This window comes from Dermochelys coriacea, chromosome 26 (assembly GCF_009764565.3).
Source record: "Dermochelys coriacea isolate rDerCor1 chromosome 26, rDerCor1.pri.v4, whole genome shotgun sequence".
NCBI classification, from domain to species: domain Eukaryota; kingdom Metazoa; phylum Chordata; order Testudines; family Dermochelyidae; genus Dermochelys; species Dermochelys coriacea.
In genome coordinates this window covers 10963021-10981967 of record NC_050093.1, presented here as the reverse complement: position 1 = coordinate 10981967, position 18947 = coordinate 10963021, and the positions used below count along the sequence as shown (strand labels likewise).

Genomic DNA, 18947 nt, shown 5'->3' with positions numbered 1-18947 from the left:
TGCAGCCATATTTGGCTGATCTTCACAGCATTACTGTTGTCACTTCTAGGAAGTTTTAGTCTTCCTTCCCACTGTCTTACTGGAAAGATGCAGCTACTCTTAGAGAAACACCAAACCATGTGAAAAAAGAGCTTCTGGATTGTTGCGGGATATTGAGTTTTTAACTAGAGCATGTGCCACTACTAAGCATAACCAACTCCAATGGCTGGAAGGCAAAGGCAGAAACATTCAAACTGTAAATTAGTTGTCATTTTTAAAATGACAGTGATTAATTATTGGAGTAATTAAGGGATAAATTAAATTCTTCATCATTGGGAAGTTTTGAATCAAGCTGGATCTCATCCTAAAAGATCCACTCTAGATCATCCATGAATTAGGGGCTTGATGCAGGAATTACTGGGTGAAATTCTATGGCCTGTGTTATGCAAGAGATCAGACATCTTAGGGCTGGATGTCTGAATTGCACGGAAGTCAATTTACACCAGCTGGGGATCTGGCCCTAAAAGCTGAGTTGATGTAGTCCAGCAGCATTACTGTATTTAAGCACAAAGTGGTGACTATGGAATAAGTCAGAAGGGTTTTAGTTGTCTTTATGTTTGTGAACAGCCAGTCACCCCTTCTGGAATAGGAGGGAGTATTTTAAGCTCAAGCTTTCCACTACCAAAAATATCGTGTGTTGGCCCTGCTCTCTTGGGAGAAAATTTTAATAGGAAATGACAGTGCATCAAACTGCTCCAGTCATGATGGGCTTGGAGCTGCATTTGGTCTCACTTGACTATGGAACCATCTGAGAAAAGAGACACAAATATGCATTTGGAAAAGAAGAGAGAGTTACGGATCATGTACTGCAGAACTTGCTCAGCCAGGGCTGTTCTCCTTCTGCTCTCTTTGGGTGCAATTCGCCCCTGTCCAGAAGGGCCAGCATGAAGATTTCTTGTCACTTAAGCCATCTTTAGGACTTGAGCAATGCATAGGCCTTGTGTTGGCCCTCTGCAAGGGGGTGAATTGCATCCTCTTTACAGTCAGGCTGCCGTTAACGGGGGTGACAGAGACACTGCAGAACAAGGTCTAGTCCAGACCAAGAGTTCTGATGTGTCTTATTTGGACAGAAAGGAGTACTTTCCTCCACGATAATGCTTGTTTAGCAAAGGAGGGGAAAGTTGCTCCTAACCAGTGGCTAAAATCCTGGAAATAAGACTGAAGTAGGTTGTTTGGAGCTTAGTAGTTGATTAGACTCCGTGACCAGCTCCTGCATAGATAGAAATGGGAGCATTCGGCACAACTAGACTCCTACACAGACATGCTGTGGGACAATGGCTGCTGGATACCAAACATAAATCCCCGTTTAAATTCAGTCAGTCCCTTTTGCATGGGGTTCAGTTTCCCAAGAAATCATGAACCTTTTTCATTAAGATTAACACTAGGGCCATACAGAGGCAGAACCTACTTTGGGCTGTAGCCCCACTAAGCCTCTTCCGTTACACTCCGGCTGCACAAGCTGGGGGAAGATTCAGATAATGATGAGGAAGTGGACAGCTCATGGATTCAGATGTTTGCCAATAAGCCAACTGGGGACCCCTTTGCTAGTCATGCACGGTTGCCTGTTAACCAGTTACACTGTTCTAAAAACACTAAAGAAAGTGGCTGCTGTTTTAGGAAATGGTCCAACATACACAGGGAAAGAAGATAACGTTTGATGCTTGGGGAGAAGAGCTCCTGGCCTGATGCTGGTGATTAGGAGAAGGCTTATGGCAGACTGGTTTATAGAAGACCATATTTTTCTATGGTGAATTTGCACTTGTAAATGATGGCCTCAGTTTGGTCTTGCCAAGGCCAAGAAATTGCACCAGTCTAATTTAAACTGATTTAGCTAAACCAGTTCAAAAGCCTGTATAGATGGCCTTCTTTCAGTGTGATAACTACCTCTTATAAAGAGCTTTTCATCACTAGATTTCAACTTGCTCTACAAAGGAGGTCATGATCATTATCCCCATTTTGCAGATGGGGAAACTGAGATACTGATCAAGGAAGTGAGTTGCACAAGGTCACCCAGCTGCAAAGCTAGGAAGAGAAACTGGATTTTTTGAGTCCCAGTACAGTGCTCTAGCCACTAGGCTACAAGGGTTGCTAATTTAGCTTACGTTTTTTGCCCTTTCATGCTACCAGAGTGATCTAAAGGGGGTGTAATGAGAATCAGGCCCTTAAGGTTAATGCATGATAGCTAATTTAGTCAGTCGCTCTCACTCCCCTTTCCTTCAGTCGGAACCTGTTTAGGGTGTAAACTATACATTAGCAATGCCATCTCCTCAGAAGGCCCTTGTCACAAACCACATTCTCCATCCCTGGATAGAGTCTCTTAACTTTCTCCTGTTAAATGAGACACAAGTCCCAATCCCACAAGTCTTTTGTCTGCAGGACTTCCATTGGCTTTAAAGGGAGTTGAGTGCATACAGAGCTTAAGGAGTGAACTCAGTTCTGTCTGGTTAGAATGGTCCCTGATATATTGATGGCTGGCTTGCTATGTTTTATGAGCTGGCCCATCCTTCCCCCTTCAGAAACACTGATCCAGCCAGGAAGAATTCAAGAACACAAGGCCATAGAGAGCGAGAGTGTGTGTGTATATATATATAAAGAGAGAGAGAGAGACAGAGAGTAATGAGCACTCTGTTCTGTTGTAGCTCTGTAAATTGATGAGCAGATGATCAGTGGAGCTTTTGGCTACCGAGCTGTTAGTTCCAGGAAAAGAGCTAATGTTTAGATTAATTTTCCATGACTGTATATAATGGAAAACCACAACACAATCACATGAGCAGAGACAAGGTTACAATTCCATTCCGAAACCCTGCAACCCGTCAGCATAAGCCTATTACTTTCGGTGGATACCTTTTTCTGAAGGCAAGTTTAACAATAGTTTCTAATTAGCATGTCGTGAGTGTATGTAATGAGATTTTTTAAGACTGCAGGAAGATGTGGTGTCTAGTAGTTAAAACATCGAGGACGTGAGAGTCCAGACCCCTGGATTCTAATCCCAGGTCTGGAAGGGAGTGTGGTCAAGTGGTAAAAACAGGGGACTTGGGAGTCAGAACTCATAGCTTCTGGTCTCAGCTCTTAGAAGAAGTGTGATGTAGTGTTTATAGCTAAGAGTGGGATTAAAAACACATGGGTTCTATTCCTGATTCTGTGACCTTGGGCAAGTCACTTACTTATCCTATGCCACAGCTTCCTCACCTGTAAAACAGATGCCTACCTTATATACTAACAATAAACCAGGAAGACACACTTCACTGAGTCATGGCTCTGATCTGCTACTTTGGGCATATGTGATTGGTCTAGGAAAGCACACCTGTGTCACATGTTAATGCTTAATTTGACTATGCAGTGAAATAGCCTGATGGACTCTATGGAGAGATGTGCTGGAGAGACTTGGGCTCAAAATAAGCAGAGAAGAACCGAGTATATAGTGTGTAATTTCAATAACGTGAACACTGAAGTACAATGCTTAGGCAATACCAAAAATGCAATTTCAAGTATCTGGGTTCCAGATTCCAGGAAAATGGGGAAATGGAGCTACGATAACAAATGCCTGGCTCACACGGAGAGAGATAAGTGGTATATCATGTGACAGGAAGATATCAGTAAGATTAAATGGGAAAGTCTATTAAATGGTGGCCCAGCCAGTTTTAATGTATAGTGCTGAGTGTGGGGCAACAAGAAGACCACAGCCGCAAATGGTCTGCTCCACAGAAATGTGAATGTTGAGATAGGTGGCTGGTGTAAGCAAGAAAGACCATGTGAGACATGCTCAAAGTAACACCTTTAAACAAAAACATCAAGGGAATCCAGGCTCAGATGGTTTGGTGATATAAATCGCAGTCCTAGACAACTATGTGGATAAGAAAGTCCAACAGATCAAGACTGAAGAAGAAAAAAAGACAGAGAGGTCGAGCCAAGAAGAAATGGTGAGAAGTCATAAAGAAAGACACATTAGCATGTGGTGTGAATGGCACTGCAATGGCCTCCTAGAGAGGACCCCATTTGATAGGATTAATGCAAGGAAGAAGAAAAGTGAAACAGACTAAGTCTTCCACCTTTACACCTTACTGATTTCAATAGGACCACTTGAGGAAGAAGGTATTACTCAATGTAAGTGTGGCAGAATCTGCCCCATAATCTTCTATACTATTAGCAAATAGGTAGTGTTTTCATGATCTTTTAATTGGATCCATGCACTTCAGGTAAAGGCTGCTGCTAACTGCTACATTCCCTGAGGGAGCACTAATAAGGTGTCCCCACAATTTAAAATGTACTCTGGTGTGCCAGCAATATTTAATGGTCTTTATGTTTCCTTGTGAACCGGCTGGAAACCGACTTTATGGCAAGTGAATAATGGCTGAAATCTAGTAGTGGGTGATTAACACTGAAACAAATTGCTCCGCATTCCCAAGAAAGATATTCCACCCTGATTAAATCACAGATTATTAGTCACCTGGGAGGTCACCTTTTAGCAGCAAAGATACACAGATATGTGTAAAAAGAAAAGGAGTACTTGTGGCACCTTAGAGACTAACAAATTTATTAGAGCATAAGCTTTCGTGAGCTACAGCTCACTTCATCGGATGCATTTGGTGGAAAAATGCATCCGATGAAGTGAGCTGTAGCTCACGAAAGCTTATGCTCTAATAAATTTGTTAGTCTCTAAGGTGCCACAAGTACTCCTTTTTTTTTTGCGAATACAGACTAACACGGCTGCTACTCTGAAACAGATATGTGTGTGGTTGGAGTGGAGGGCAGCTTTGAGGCGGGAGCTCTCTGCACTTGGTAAATTCCTATTTTACTCCCAGTGAGAGTTTTGCCATTGCTTGCTTGCCTGCCTCTATTGATGAGTTTTGTGTCCTCTCAGGACCATAGTGTCTAAGTGCTATGGTGGGGGATGGAGTTTTGCTCTGTATTTATAGTTACATTGGAATGAGGTAGAATGTATGTGGATATATATTGTATATATGGGGAACTATGGCACCCTCTGCGGGTAGTGTTACATAATCAGGCACAAAGCCAAGTAGAGTTATTCTAGCCACTCAAGAAGTACAATAATTGCTCTGAACTACACCACCTGCGCTGGCTTTATTGCTGCTATGAAACTCCATTTATATATATGGAATTTGTAGTGCATATTAAAAAAAAACTGGAAAGCAGGTCCAGGCAATTACTGGGGATTACAGACGTGTATCGTCACTGGCCGCCAATCAGAAAAGTCCAGTTCTGTTCAATCCTACTTCTGTTATATGGCCAAAAATCCCATAACCTGATATGATGTAGGTGGCCTGACTAGAATTGCATGGGCTTACCAGGTGCCCGGTGTGAAATGAAGCCTGTAAATGGACGCAGAGCAAATATGTCACCATTAACCACCTAACAATCTGACCAGCTCAACCCAAGCCTTTTCCTTGAAGTTGGATTCTGGGGTGCTTGTGAACCCTAGCGCTAAGTGGGTCCCCTGAGCTTTACTACCAAGGGATACATGAACCACTGGTGAAACAGCTGGCCTGCTCAGGTGTATGCAGAGTCAATGGGAGCTAGTACTCGTTTGCCTTACTTGACTCATGTGAACACGATCCTTGTGGCTTGTTGTCCTTGGCTTTCAGGACAATTGATCAGATTCTTTTCCTGTCTCAGCATCATAGCGGCATTTACAAGATTTGGGGTTATTTTACGCCACAGGTTCCATCCTAACCCTACAATCAGAAACACCTGATTCTTTGAGCATAATACAAAAGTTTCCAACACAGACGGGCCCTAACCAAAATCCTGGAGGCCAAACGCTCCATGAACTCTGTGGAAGGGGCTTAGAAAGTTTAGAATTTGCATCCACATTTTTCACTTCTTTTCTCATGTATATTTCTGGAAATTTACTCCAGTCCCACAGGACCCAATGATCTCACTTTCCCTTCATGATAATGTAGACAAGTTCCTCTTTTTCCCAGCTGATGTGTCATACAGCGGTCCTACCCGGGGTGAAATCCTGGCCTCACTGAAGTCAATGAGAGTTTAGCCATTGCCTTTAGTGGAACTAGAATTTCAGTCCTAACATTTGCCTTGTGACATGTCTGATCTGAGGTCATGTTCTATCATGTCTGAGGTGCTGTAAATCATTTGTAGTATCTTCCCTAACAATAGAGGAAGGGTGTCCAGTAGTTAGGGCAGTAAACTAGGTCCCTGAGTTCATTCTCCTACTCTGCCACAGACTTCCTGTGTAATCCCAAGCAACTGAGTGGCTCAGTTCTCTGCCTGTAAAATAGGGTCTTGTCTACACTAAAGGGAAAAGTCGATCTAAGCTATGCAATTTGAGTTATATGAATAGCATAATTCAAATCGATGTAACTTAGATCTACTTATTGCAGGGTCCACACTACACGACGTTGATGGGAGGCGCTCTCCCGTCGACTGCCCTTAATCTTCTCGATCATGTGGCGTACAGGAGACGATGGGAGAGCGATCGGCGGTCGATTTAGCAGGTCTTCGTAGTTCCGCTAAATTGACTGCCAACGTATTGATCGCCGCAGCAATGTAGACAAGCCCTAGGAATGGCCTACCTCACCGAGTGTGGTGGGGATAAATGCATTAAAGATTCTGAGGCACTCAGATACTATGATAAGAGAGGGGAAATAAATAGCCATTATAGATGCACCCTAAAGTCGCTAGGAGTTTGTTCTGAATAAGGACTGCAGGACTGCACTATATGGGACATCCCTGAGGAAGGGCTGTTCATAATTTTTCATTCAAACCATCACTGCCAAAATTGCCTTTTTCCAAAGGAAAATTTTAATTTCTTTTGAAATTATCCTTTTTTTTTGCTATAAAAATGTTTCATTTTTGGAAAAACGGAAAAATTGTCAGAGTCTGTTTTTTCATCAAAAAATCCTGAACCTTTCGTGGATTTTTCTTTCTTTAAATGAACTTTTTTTTTTATTTCTTTCCAAAAATTTGTCTCTGAAAATACTTCCTGTTTTCTAACCAGCTCCACCCTGAGAATTTACTCCCAGCCTTTAGTCCATTTGGAAAGTTGCTGCAGAACTACTTACTCCATGTGAAGGAAAGTTTGACTAGACCGTTCCATTGCCTGGTTTTTGCCTTCTTCACTTTAAAAAAGAAATCCCTTTATACTTTTCAGTTCATTATATGGACCTGCTCCTCTTCCCAACATTCAGAGGCATCATTCCTTTCCCTAAGCTCTGCTGAGAAATATAAAAACCTTCCCAGACTAAGACATTTTCCTAGTAACTCACGACACTGGAAATTTCACAGTTAAATGCACAGATGGGGCATGCTCCAGTTAAAGTCGCACCTAAGTTGGCTGGTGTAATAATTTTGGTGCTGTAAAAAAACCCCACAGTGGCTGGCATTTATACAATGACTCAGAGGTGGAAACTGCAGGTTTGGGGTGGAAGGGAAAAGGAGTGGAAACATATGAGCCTGCAACCAGACTGAGAATATGTCTTCACTGAAATCTAGAAATGTGATTGCTGCATGTACAAACATACTCATGCAGACTCACTAGACTAAAGCTAGCTTGGGTAGGTCTATATGGCTGCAATCACAACTCTGGATTGCAGTGCAGACATACGTGGAGGGGGACAAGAATAGGATAGTACCACGTTAGAGAAGGCACAAGCCCGTAGTGGCTGCTTCTATGTATTGTCACTCACCTGATAACCCCAAAGCTTTCTACAGACTTCGCACCCTCCTTTACACACTCTGTGGACCACTCCTGTCTCACTGAGAAGGATTCCATATGGGGTAGGCTGTGTTAATGTAACCCACGGGGAAATGTGTGTTACAGGTCCCCCACTGTGGCTGATCCACGGAGGATATGATTCTGGTACAGGGACTTGTCATGTGCACTTATCAGTTGGTGACATCACATTCTGGCCAAGCTCAGGACAGTCCCTATTGGCAGAGGCTTCATGGGAGAGGTACTGACAGGAGGTTGATGTAGAGAGACAGGCTGTCCTTGTGATTAAGGCACTGGATTGGGACTTAGCAGAGTGGGCTTTGATTTCCCATTCTGCCACAGACTTTATGTGTGAGCATGGGTAAAACTCCTAGGAAAGGGAGAAACTACTTTTAAACTGGGGATGATGATGATTGCTCGTCTTGTCTGTCTTCTCTTCAGATTGCAAGGTCTTCAAGGGGGCCGGCGCTGTCTCTGACTATAGGAGGTTTCTAAGTGTTAAGGCATTTACATGAGAACATTTTCCCACTGGGTGCATAGATGAGGGGACCTATTTCACAAAAGAAATCACTGTTGATATAACAAATGTCAGCATGCCTGCGGAGGCTTGGCTGGTATGAGGTGGGTAAATCCGAAAAGAAGTAGGATAGAGAAAAGGAATCTGTCCCAGCTACCAAAAGCCATTGATTCTTGTATCCCTTTCTGATTTCCTTCTGCCTCTGCCATGGTGGTAGGTAACTCAGAAATAATCATAGCTATTCATTATTATTTATTATTAATAAGTATTATGATTAGTGGTGGTAGTATTGGAGTACTGCCTAGGAGACCCCATTGTGCAAACACATAACAAATAGTCCCTGCCCCCCAAAAGGTGAACCATCTAAGGGTAGCGCTTTTCATCTGTAGATCTCATAATGCTTTAAAAAGGAAGGGATGTGTCGTCATCCCCATTTTACTGATGGGGAAACGATGATCCAGAGAGATGAAACAACTTGCCCAGGGTCACACAAGGACAGAGCGTGACTGGAAGCAAAGTCTTCTGTCTCACAGCCTAGTGCTCTATCCCACAGGACACACTAGCTCCTTAAACACATAAGATAGATGGATGGAATACAGCCGGCTCACATAGATGGTTGTCCTGCTGACTTCTGCTGTACTGAACTTATGACACTATGGCCTGATTCACATCCCATTGAGCTCAGTGCAAAGACTCTCATTGACCTCAGTGGGCTTTGTACCAGGGCCAATTGGAACAAATTAAACCCTGGGGTAAGCTGCCACAACTCCACTGAAGCCAGCTGTTTAGAGCAGGGGTAAAATTTGGCTTTAAAATCACCATTAGGTTCATAAGAGGTATATCTGAAATAGAGCAGAGTGCAAGGTTATGGACCCCATCCTGAAATTGCTTCTAGAGCGGGAACCAGTCCCCAAATCCCCTTACACAGCCTATATTTGAAATCTAGGTTCAGTTGGCCAAACCCTGCTGGGGGGCTAGCACACAAGGTGGGGCTTGGAGATGACACAGATGCCATGTGTGAAGAGTGCATGAGACTGATGGGTAGGGATTTAATTTATACTTAGCCCCAACTCCCATTGACTTCAGTGGGCTTTGAGTCAAGCCCTTAATCTTCTATAAACATAACCGTTCCGCCTTCCCCAGTCTTCTTTTCTCTTATAGGTTAGCTCCTACATTCCCTTATGCACAAGTTCACTGAAGCCACAAAGATCAACTGCCCTCCTTCATTGGCAACTTGCAACTTTTGTGCTGAAGTTTTCATGTTACATGGGTGCATCTGCTTTGATTGCATCCCCTACATATTTTTCACCAAGCTATTAGAAGCTGAGCACTTACTGAATGATTTCTTTGGCTTTTTTTTTTTTTGGCAGGACTTCATCTAAGATTCTATTCATATTTGTTTGGCCAGACTGACCTGTCATGCTGCACAGAGGCACTTTCACTGAGTTATTATCGTAAGGAGAGCTGGCAGTTTCTCAAGGAGACAATATTAAATGCATAACTGCCAACTATTCCGATCATAGGAAAGATAGAAAGAACAGTAAGAGGCCAATGTGACTCTATCAGGAGCTCTTTAATAACCTGCAAATCAAAAAGGAATCTAACAAAAAGTGGAAATATGGACAGATTGTTAAGGCGGAGTACAAAAGAATAGCACGAGCATGAAGGTACAAATCAGAAAGGCTAAGGCACAAAATGAGTTACAAACAGCAAGGGACATGAAAGGCAATAAGAAGAGGCTTTTTAAATACATTAGGAGGAAGAGAAAGACACAGGAAAGTGCAGGTCTACTACTTAGTAGCGAAGGAGAACTAATAATAAATCACATGAAGAAGGCTGAGTTGTTTGATGACTGTTTCACTTTCGTCTTCACTAACATGGTTAATAGCAACCAGATACTCAACAATTACTATTAGCAACAAGGGGGAAGGAACGTAAGCCACTAGGGAAAGAACAGGTTAAAGAATACTTAGATAAGTTAGATGTATTCAAGCTGGCAGGGCCTGATGAAATTCCTGCTCGGGTATGTAAGGAACTAGCTCAAGCAATCTCAGAACCCTTCGAGAACTCATGGAGGATGGGTGAGGTCCTAGAGACATGGGAAGGGCAAACATACCACGTATCTTTAAAAAGGGGAACAAAGAGGACCCAGGGAATAATAGACCAGTCAGCCTAACTTTGATACCCTGGAAAGATTCTTGAACAAATGATGAAACAATCAATTTGTGAGCGCTACAGGAAAATAGGGTAATAAGGAATAGCCAGCATGAATTTGTCAAGAACAAATTATGCCAGACCAACCTAATTTCCTTCTTTGACAGGATTATTGGCCTATAGTGGGTAGGCAGGAAGTGGTATACATTATATATCTTGATTTTCGTAAGGCTTTTGACATACACCCACATGATATTCTCCTAAACAAACTAGGGAAATGTGGTCTAGATGAAATTACTACAAGGTGGGTGAACAACTGGTTGAAAGACTGTATTCTAAGCAATGGTTCGCTGTCAAACTGGGAGGGCATATCTAGCGGGGTCCTGCAGGGGTCAGTTCTGGGGCTGATATGATTTATTATTTTCATTAATGACTTCAGCAATGGAGTGGAGAGTAATAAAAATTGTGGATGACCCCAAGCTGGGTAGGGGTGCACCTTTGGAGGACAGAATTTGGTTTCAAAATGACCGTGACAAACTGGAGAATTGGTCTGAAATTAACAGGGTGAAAGTCAGTAAAGACAAATGCAAAGTGCTACTCTGAAGAAGATAAAATCAAATGCACAACTACAAAATGGGGAATAGCTGGTTAGGTGGTAGTACTACTGAAAAGGATCTGGGGGTTACAGTGGATCACAGACTTAATATGAATCAACAATGTGATGCACTTGTGAAAAAGGCTAATTTTCTGGGGTGTATACAAAGGAAGTAATTGTCCTGCTCCACTCAGCCTCAGCTGGAGTACTGTGTCCAGTTCTGGGCACCACACCTTAGGAAAGATGTAGACGAACTGGAGAGTCCAGAGGAGAGCAAGAAAAATGATCAGAGGTTTAGAAACCCTGACCGGTGAGGAAAGGTTAAAACCCTGGGCCTGTTTAGTCTTGAGACAAGTGGACTGAATGGGGACTTGAAAACAGTCTTCAAATATGGAAAGGGCTGTTATAAAAAGACAAGGCTCCATTGCTCTCCAAGTCCATTGAAAGGGAGGACAAGTAGTAACGGGCTCACTCTGTGGCAAGGGAGATTTCGGGTAGACATTAGGGAAAATGTGCTCACCGAAAGGGAGCTGAGCTCTGGAACAGGCTTCCAAGGGAGGTTAGGGAATTCCTGTCATGGGAGGTTTTTAAGAACAAGTTGGACAAACACCCTCTCAGGGACAGTCGAGGAACACATGGTCCTGCCTCAGGGCAGGGGGCTGGACTTGATGTCGTCTTGAGGTCCCTCCCAGCCTTACATTCCTGTGATATAATTCTACGATTCCTCTGCAGCATAAACACCTTCGGCATCGGTATCTAAGGCAGCTGTGCCTATTATGCAGACCAATATTATCTCATTGTGTCCTTGTGCCCTTCATCTGTCTGTCTGCTGTCTCGTCTTCTAAGCTCTCTGGGGAGCGAGGCACCTAGATGCCCTTAAAAATCTGGCCCTCAGTGATTTGACCAAGGTCAGACAAAGAGTCAGTCTCAGAGCTGAGAGCGGAATGCAGGTTCCCAGATTGCAAAAAGAACAGGAGGACTTGTGGCACCTTAGAGACTAACAAATTTATTTGAGCATAAGCTTTCGTGAGCTACATGAAATGAGCTGTAGCTCACGAAAGCTTATGCTCAAATAAATTTGTTAGTCTCTAAGGTGCCACAAGTACTCCTTTTATTTTTACAATCGACTCCCAAATTCCTGAAAAACATGGAAACACAACTGGCAACTTTCAAGTGCCACTAGTGGGCGCCACTCTAATTACTAGGATCCTTTGCACTAATGAGAGCTCTCCTCCAGAATGATAAAAGGGCCCAAAGTTTTTTTTAAAAAAATCCCATCTGATGATGTTTTGACTATAAAAATAACTTCATTAATGCAGACAAAAATGCAAACCTAGTCTCTCTAGAATGCGAGAAGACCACAGGAATCCCACGTTACCCTGACTTCCTCGCCTTATTAGAAACAGCTGTGTCTGCTGGTAACCTCAGACCATTTCCAGGTTTGACGCTGAGGAAAGAATTTCACAACTTCTTTGTGCATCTCAGCTTCTTTGAGTGAATTCAAAACAGGTCTTGCTTGACCCTCTCTTTTCCTTTGCTTTCCAATGAAAAACACACGTCAGAAAGATCCCTGTTTTTGAAAACAAGAGCTTGCTGCACATTTCGTTCTTGCGGATACAAAGTGGGATGTATGACCTGTCAAGGCATAGATAAATACCATGGATTGGATCCTCAACTGATGTCAATTGGCAGAGCCTCAATGGGCCATTAGACAAAAAGACAGCTTCCAGAAATACTGGGCTCTGATAATCACATGATATTTATGTGTAACCCAGACATCTTCTGGTGTGTGGTGTTCTGTCCCATTAGGTGGCACTAAGACCACTGAAAGAGAGAGGTAAAAATGAGTCTGCTCTATAGCCTTAGCTAAGAGCCAACTTTTAGCTCATGCGGTAGAGGCTCATGCACTAAGCTCCAGAGGTCCCAGGTTCGATCTCGCCCGCCGACGATCGGGATCTGTCGGTGTTACATCGGCACATCGTAATAATGCTGAGCCCTGCCGTAGTTCTACAGTGCCTTCCATCCAGGAGTCTCACAGTCCCTTGCTAACAGTAATCACACTTCACAAACCCATGAGAGGTGAGTATGCTTACCTTCATGGGCAGATTAAGGGCTTGCTGCAGAGCCCATCAAGGCCAATGGGAGTCTTTCCATTGACTTCAGTAGGCTTTGGATCCAGTACTAAGGGCTAGATCCACAAAGGGATGGAGGCAGCTAAGTGTCATTTAGATATCGAAGTCCAAGCGTTAGCTCTTCCAAACCCCTGTACAGCTACTACCTCACCCTGTAGGTGCCCAACATTCCTTGGCAGACCTACCTGTCTGCCAGTGGGCATGTGCAAAGCCATCGTGAGGATTCACAAACTAGGAGTTCCCCCACTTATCTTGCCTGCAGGGTTCACTCTTGATAGGTGCTCTCAGAGCTCACCTAACCCATAAAAAGTAAGAGGGAGATGGTGCCCGCCCCCCTTTCACAATACCCAGAGCACTCAACTAGGAGGTAGAAGACCAGGGCCCAAGTTCCTTTTCTGACTCAGGCAAAGAGGGGATTTGAACTTATGTTTCCCACATCCATGGGTATAAGGGTGGCGCCTCCTTCTTTTTATCAGAAAGGACTGATCTGGCTCAGCTGGCTAATTCCAGGAAAGGGTTCATGCTTCTGAATCCTAAGCAGAGAGAGGCTCCTTCCTCTGGCCCAGAGTCAGGCGCCTAACTCCCTTTGACCTGCGGGGTGAGTGTGGCCTAAAGAGAATGAATAAGTTCTCCAGGGTGTGCGAGCTGACAGTGGGAGGAGGCGGCTGGGTTTAGGTTAGACTGATAATTTGACCGGAGTTAAGATGCTCTGTATATATGTTAACCATGTATCTAATAGACTGTTGTTAAGTTACTAGCAGTAACTGATTATTAAGACTAGTGGATTACTTGGATATAAATCAACACATGGTACCAGAATTGAAGGATGTGATAAAAGAGAACTGGAAGAAGGAAACTAGTGAAAAATTAGTTTGAATGAAATAAGAGGATCAATTAAGAGTTCCCACATTTCTAAAAATGCTGAGAAATGATTCAGAAAACTGGAAAAGATTTAAAGAAGCATTTGATTTATTTCTGAGGGAATCGGGATTTACTCATAAGGGAGATGAACAAAAGATTGCCGTCTTTCTGAATAATGCAAGTACTGAAGTCATTTCATTATATAATTCATTGGCACTTAATGTTAAGGAACTCACCGCTCAGCATGCTGGCTTCTGAGAATCCCATTCTTAGGCGCTTAACTCTCCCCATGCATTGTATAGGGAGCCTGAGCACCTGATTTGGGGCAGCAGATTCAACTAGGCACCAGGGCGCCTAAACGCTAGGCACTGCAATGCTGAGCCTAAGTCCCCTTGGAGGTTCTGACTCAGTGCCCCAAAGGATCCCCCATGCATGGTGACCCGATTTCCATACTGACCTCTGCCACTTTGGTTCCAGGAGCACCGACCCCTGTGAGAGACAGGGCAGAACTCAGAGGAGAACCAGGAGCTCCTGTCTCCCAGTCCCCACTCCGCTTCCTTCTCATTGTGCATCCACATGTACCCTGGCCATATTTACGTCCCTCTACTGCAGGGGCGGGCAAACTTTATGGCCTGAGGGCCACAATGGGTTTTGAAAATTGTATCGAGGCACGGTTAGGGGAGCGGGGCGTGGCCCAGTCCCCACCCCCTATCCGCCCACCCCCCCGCTTCTCGCCCCTGATAGCCCCGCCCCGGACTCCTGCCCCATCCACTCCCCCGTTCCCTGACGGCCCCCCCAGGACCCCTCCCCCATCCAACTACCCCTTCTCTCTGTCCCCTGACGGCCCCCGTAACTCCTGCCTCTGACTGCCCCCCCGCCACTCCATCCAACCCCCTCTTTCCTTTCTTACTGCCCCCCCGGGACCCCTGCCCCATCCAACCACCCCTTCTCCCTGTCCCCTGACTGCGCCGAGAACCCCTGCCCCTGACTGCCCCCGCCCGCTGCCCCATCCAACCCCCCCTCTCCTTCCTGACTGCTCCCCCGGGACCCCTCCTCCCATTCAACCCCCCTGTTCCCCACCCTCTGACCGCCCCAACCCCTATCCACGCCCCCCCACCCCCTGACCACCCCCCCAAATTCCCCTGTCCTCTATCCAACCCCCCCCGCTCCCTACCCCCTCACCGCGCTGCACAGAGACCGGATCAGGCCGGGCTCTGCAGCTCCGCTGCCTCAGGATCTTGCTGCTCCGCTGCACGGCCCGGAGCATTGCGCTGAGGCTGTGGAGGAGGGGGAACAGTGGGGGCGAGCCTCCTGGGCCAGGGGCTCAGGGGCCGGGCAGGAGGGTCCCGTGGGCCAGATGTGGCCCACGGGCCATAGTTTGCCCACCTCTGACTTAAAGGAACTGATTCCTTCAAGGGACTGCTTCTATGAAAGTGGTGTCATCCTGGGATCTAGTCCAATTATTTTTCAGCCTCCAAAATAAACAGAGATTCTTTTCAGTTACTTTGCATCTTGCTTTATTTATTTAGCTTTATACTTTTATGTTGACCGAGTGGGTGTATTAATGTGCCCACCAAGGGGTTGGGCATCAACTCTTTTTTGGGAGGGGGAGAAAATGGAGAGAAATAAGGTGCAAATTGTTTTCACAAGGGCCCCCTTGTAGCTCTTAGAAATAACACACGCTCAAGGGTTCCTGTCCGCAAATTTCAAGTGACTCTTTACAAGCCATTCCTTTTGCCTGCAAGGCTCCAAATACTTATCTAAGCCTTTCCTGAGAATACACAGTGCAGCGTTTCTCCTGGTAGAGGAGAGACAGGGCTCAGTGGTAATGAATATAAAATGGATTCATTTTGAGGCTACTGGACTCAGAAGGGACCCTGTGCGGCTTTCTAGTTATCTCACTCCCAGACTGACTGACGGAGTCCGTGCTGCCTACGCTCACTACATAGCATCCGGACCGGACAGCAATGAAAGAGGCTACTGACTCTAGGTCTCCAAGTGGCGCAGCAGATGGGGGTAGCAGGAGACGGCAGACCAATGAGAGATAGGCACCGTCTCAGATTTGTATCAGAACTGGAGTTCTTCCCATGTCTGGCAGAGTTTGGATTTGGGGGATCCGCTCAGTTATAAAGATCAGGTCTGGACCCCAGCAACCCCACTGAATGTTGTGCGGGGCGCCCAGCTCTAGGGAGTGTGCAGTTACAGTGAAAGCTGCTGATGCGGACCTCGCGTCTATTGGAACTCTTGTCGATGGGGTTGTATGTGAACAGTTTCAGTGTACTGCAATGTGGAAATCCCAGGGAGCTTCTGCCTGGAGACATAAGGGACAAAGTAACTGCCCTGGACAAGGGGGACACCGTGCTCATGTAGGTGTAGTTCGACTTCTATATTTGAGGAGTGGGGGAGCAACTCTAGTGAGTCCAACAGGACTGTGGGTCGGAGGCAAATTCTGCACCTGCCTGAGGCTTGCAGTTTGGATGTGCTCACCTACAGCAGCTCAGGTGATTATCTTTGAAAGTGGGGTAGGCTTTTTTTGATGGGGGGGAGGTCCTTTAGAGGAGGGCAGGAGGGTCAGGAGAGAATTTCTAAGCCAGCGGCTGACCTGCCCCATGCAGCAGTAACGCTAAGCCCTGAGAGTTTGACTGCCTTCAGTTTCCTGCCTTCTGAAGCTGGCAAGGCCCAGCTTTTACACATGGCTCCAGCGTAGCAGGGTTGCTGTTTCAAACTAGCTGCAGCTCTGCTTTAAAATCACAAGGATCCCCTGGAATCATTGATGCCAGCAGCCTGGGTCTGTTTACTGACCTGCTGGCTGGAGCATTCAAGTACCAGCCCCTTCTGTCAGCACAAAGGACAAAAACAGGACCAAAAACAAATCCGACATCTAGATCTCTGTGAAATACCCCACGACTGCAAATCACCAAGCCATGCCAAAGATTTCATAACCTGCTAAGAACAAAGCTTGTCCTTGCTGCTGCTAGCCACCACTGCACTGGCTGGTCTGAGGTCTTACTCACAATCACATGCCACAGCCCAACTTGCTCACGCCAGGAAGAATCTCTCAACCTTACCATGCTGGCTAACGTTTAGTGCTCACAAACCCCAAGCAAGAAACACGTGACGGTGAGAGTGTATGTGTGGGTGTCTGTGTGGGGAGGTGGGTGGGTGTGTGACTGTGGGGTGTCTGGGTGTGGGGTGACTGTGTGGAGAAGTGGATATGGGGGTGGATGAAGGTGTGGCCATATGGCTCTGTGCACACACATGATGCTGAAACAGTGGCCTCAGCTGAAACAACAATTGCATGCAACTGCCAAACAGAATGTTAAACAGGATGTACCATTTTCCCTGCCCACTTCTGAAGGGGAGCTATCCCTGACATAAGGACGGTGATTCAAAGGAAGAAACCAGATCAAAGTTCTCCAGCCAGTCTCCAGACCACATAACTGTCCTGCCTTCCTGACCACGGGACTCTTGCTGTAGGGTTTGTTTACATCTATGGAAATTTTATGTCATTGTGTTGCGATATGTGTTGCAAAGAAAACACATCCTTTGGTTAAGCAGAACTTCTCTGTGTCACTTTGAGCCCTCCTTGTGAGGGCTCCTCTGTAGGGCTTCCCCACTTTTCATTTTGAGAAGGGGAATTTAATTTTTTATTTTTCTCTTTAGGGAACGTAAACGATTAACACTGACACTGGAGTGTCTGTATTTAGGTATCTGGGAGGCACAGAGAGCTGCAGCCTGGATTTATGGCTGTTTCCACACGGCCAATCCAAGCAACTCAGCACTAACCTTCGTGCTGGATTTCTCTTCAGCGTGGGTGCCAATCATACCAAGGCGGGGATGTATTTTATGAGTTAGTGTCTGATGTGTGCTGGCCCATGAAAAGAAGCTAACTGTAAGGTAACCTAGACTGTTCTGGGCTTATAACGTCAGCCTTGGCCATACGCTTCCACTTCCTCCACCGGAAAAGTGACCAGAGAACAATGGAGGGAGCTCTGAAGAGATCTCAAAGGGCTTGTTTTATTCATTGGTTTTAATTAATTGATTACAAATAATTTTTAATTGCATGCTTTTAAAATTTAATTTAAGTGACATCTCACTGCACTCTCTGAGCCCCTCACACACAAGTGAATTTAGCCTCACAGGATGGGGTAGTGATCATCAATTATACTTTACATATGAGGAAAGCAAAGAGAGGTTAAAGGACTTGCTCGAGGTCACACAGAACATCTGTGCCAGGAATATAAGCCTGGTTTTAAGACTCCCAGGTCAGTTCTTTAACCATCCTTCCTCCAAAGGTCAAAACATTACAGGCCTTTACACTACAGGGGTTTTTGTCTGAGTATCTCACAGCTTCACACCTCCCTTATAGGTAGCAAAGTGTTATGATTCTCCTAATTTTGCTGATGGAGGAAATTGAAGAACAGAGAAGGTAAACAACTTGCTCTAGATCACCTACTAATCAGTGGCCATAGAGCCCATGGGTATGTCTACACAGCCAAAAGACGACCCATGGCAGCGAGTCTCAGAGCCTGGGTCAACTGACTTGGGTGCACAGGGATTGTGCTGCAGGGCTAAAAATAGCAGTATAGACATTTGGGCTTGCGCTGGAATCCGGGCTCTGAAATGCAGTGAGGGGGGAAGGTCTCGAAGCCAGGCTCCAACCCAAGCTCACACGTCTATGCTGCTATTTGTTAACCCCAGTCCTGCGAGCCCGAGTCAATTACCCTGGGCTCTGAGACTCGCTATGGGATTTTTCTTTTTCTTTTTTTTTTTTGCTGTGTAGATGTATCCCACGACTCCTAATTCTGCTTACCTTGTTAGTCACTAGGCTGTACTCAAACTCCCAAAGGAGGAGAATTTATTTTGCATTCATTCAATTACTCTTTCTTGAAGTTGCAACATCTATTGTGCTCTCACTTGTTCAACACCCAAGTTCTAGGGCTATTTCCCCCTCACTTT

General features: G+C 45.3%; 1 protein-coding gene across 2 annotated transcripts in view; it reads right to left on the bottom strand.

Annotated features, from left to right (window-relative positions):
* The window catches only part of ANTXR1 (ANTXR cell adhesion molecule 1), a 169324-nt gene that overhangs the window by 19746 nt on the left and 130631 nt on the right, over window positions 1-18947 (bottom strand). The window contains exon 18 of one of the 2 annotated variants that reach the window (XM_043503030.1): window positions 16020-16299. The exons of the other annotated variant lie outside the window; for it this stretch is intronic. Coding sequence (XP_043358965.1) covers window positions 16261-16299 — 39 coding nt within the window. The 3' untranslated portion in view covers window positions 16020-16260. Of the gene's footprint in view, window positions 1-16019; window positions 16300-18947 lie in introns of those variants that run through there. 2 annotated transcript variants of the gene reach the window in all.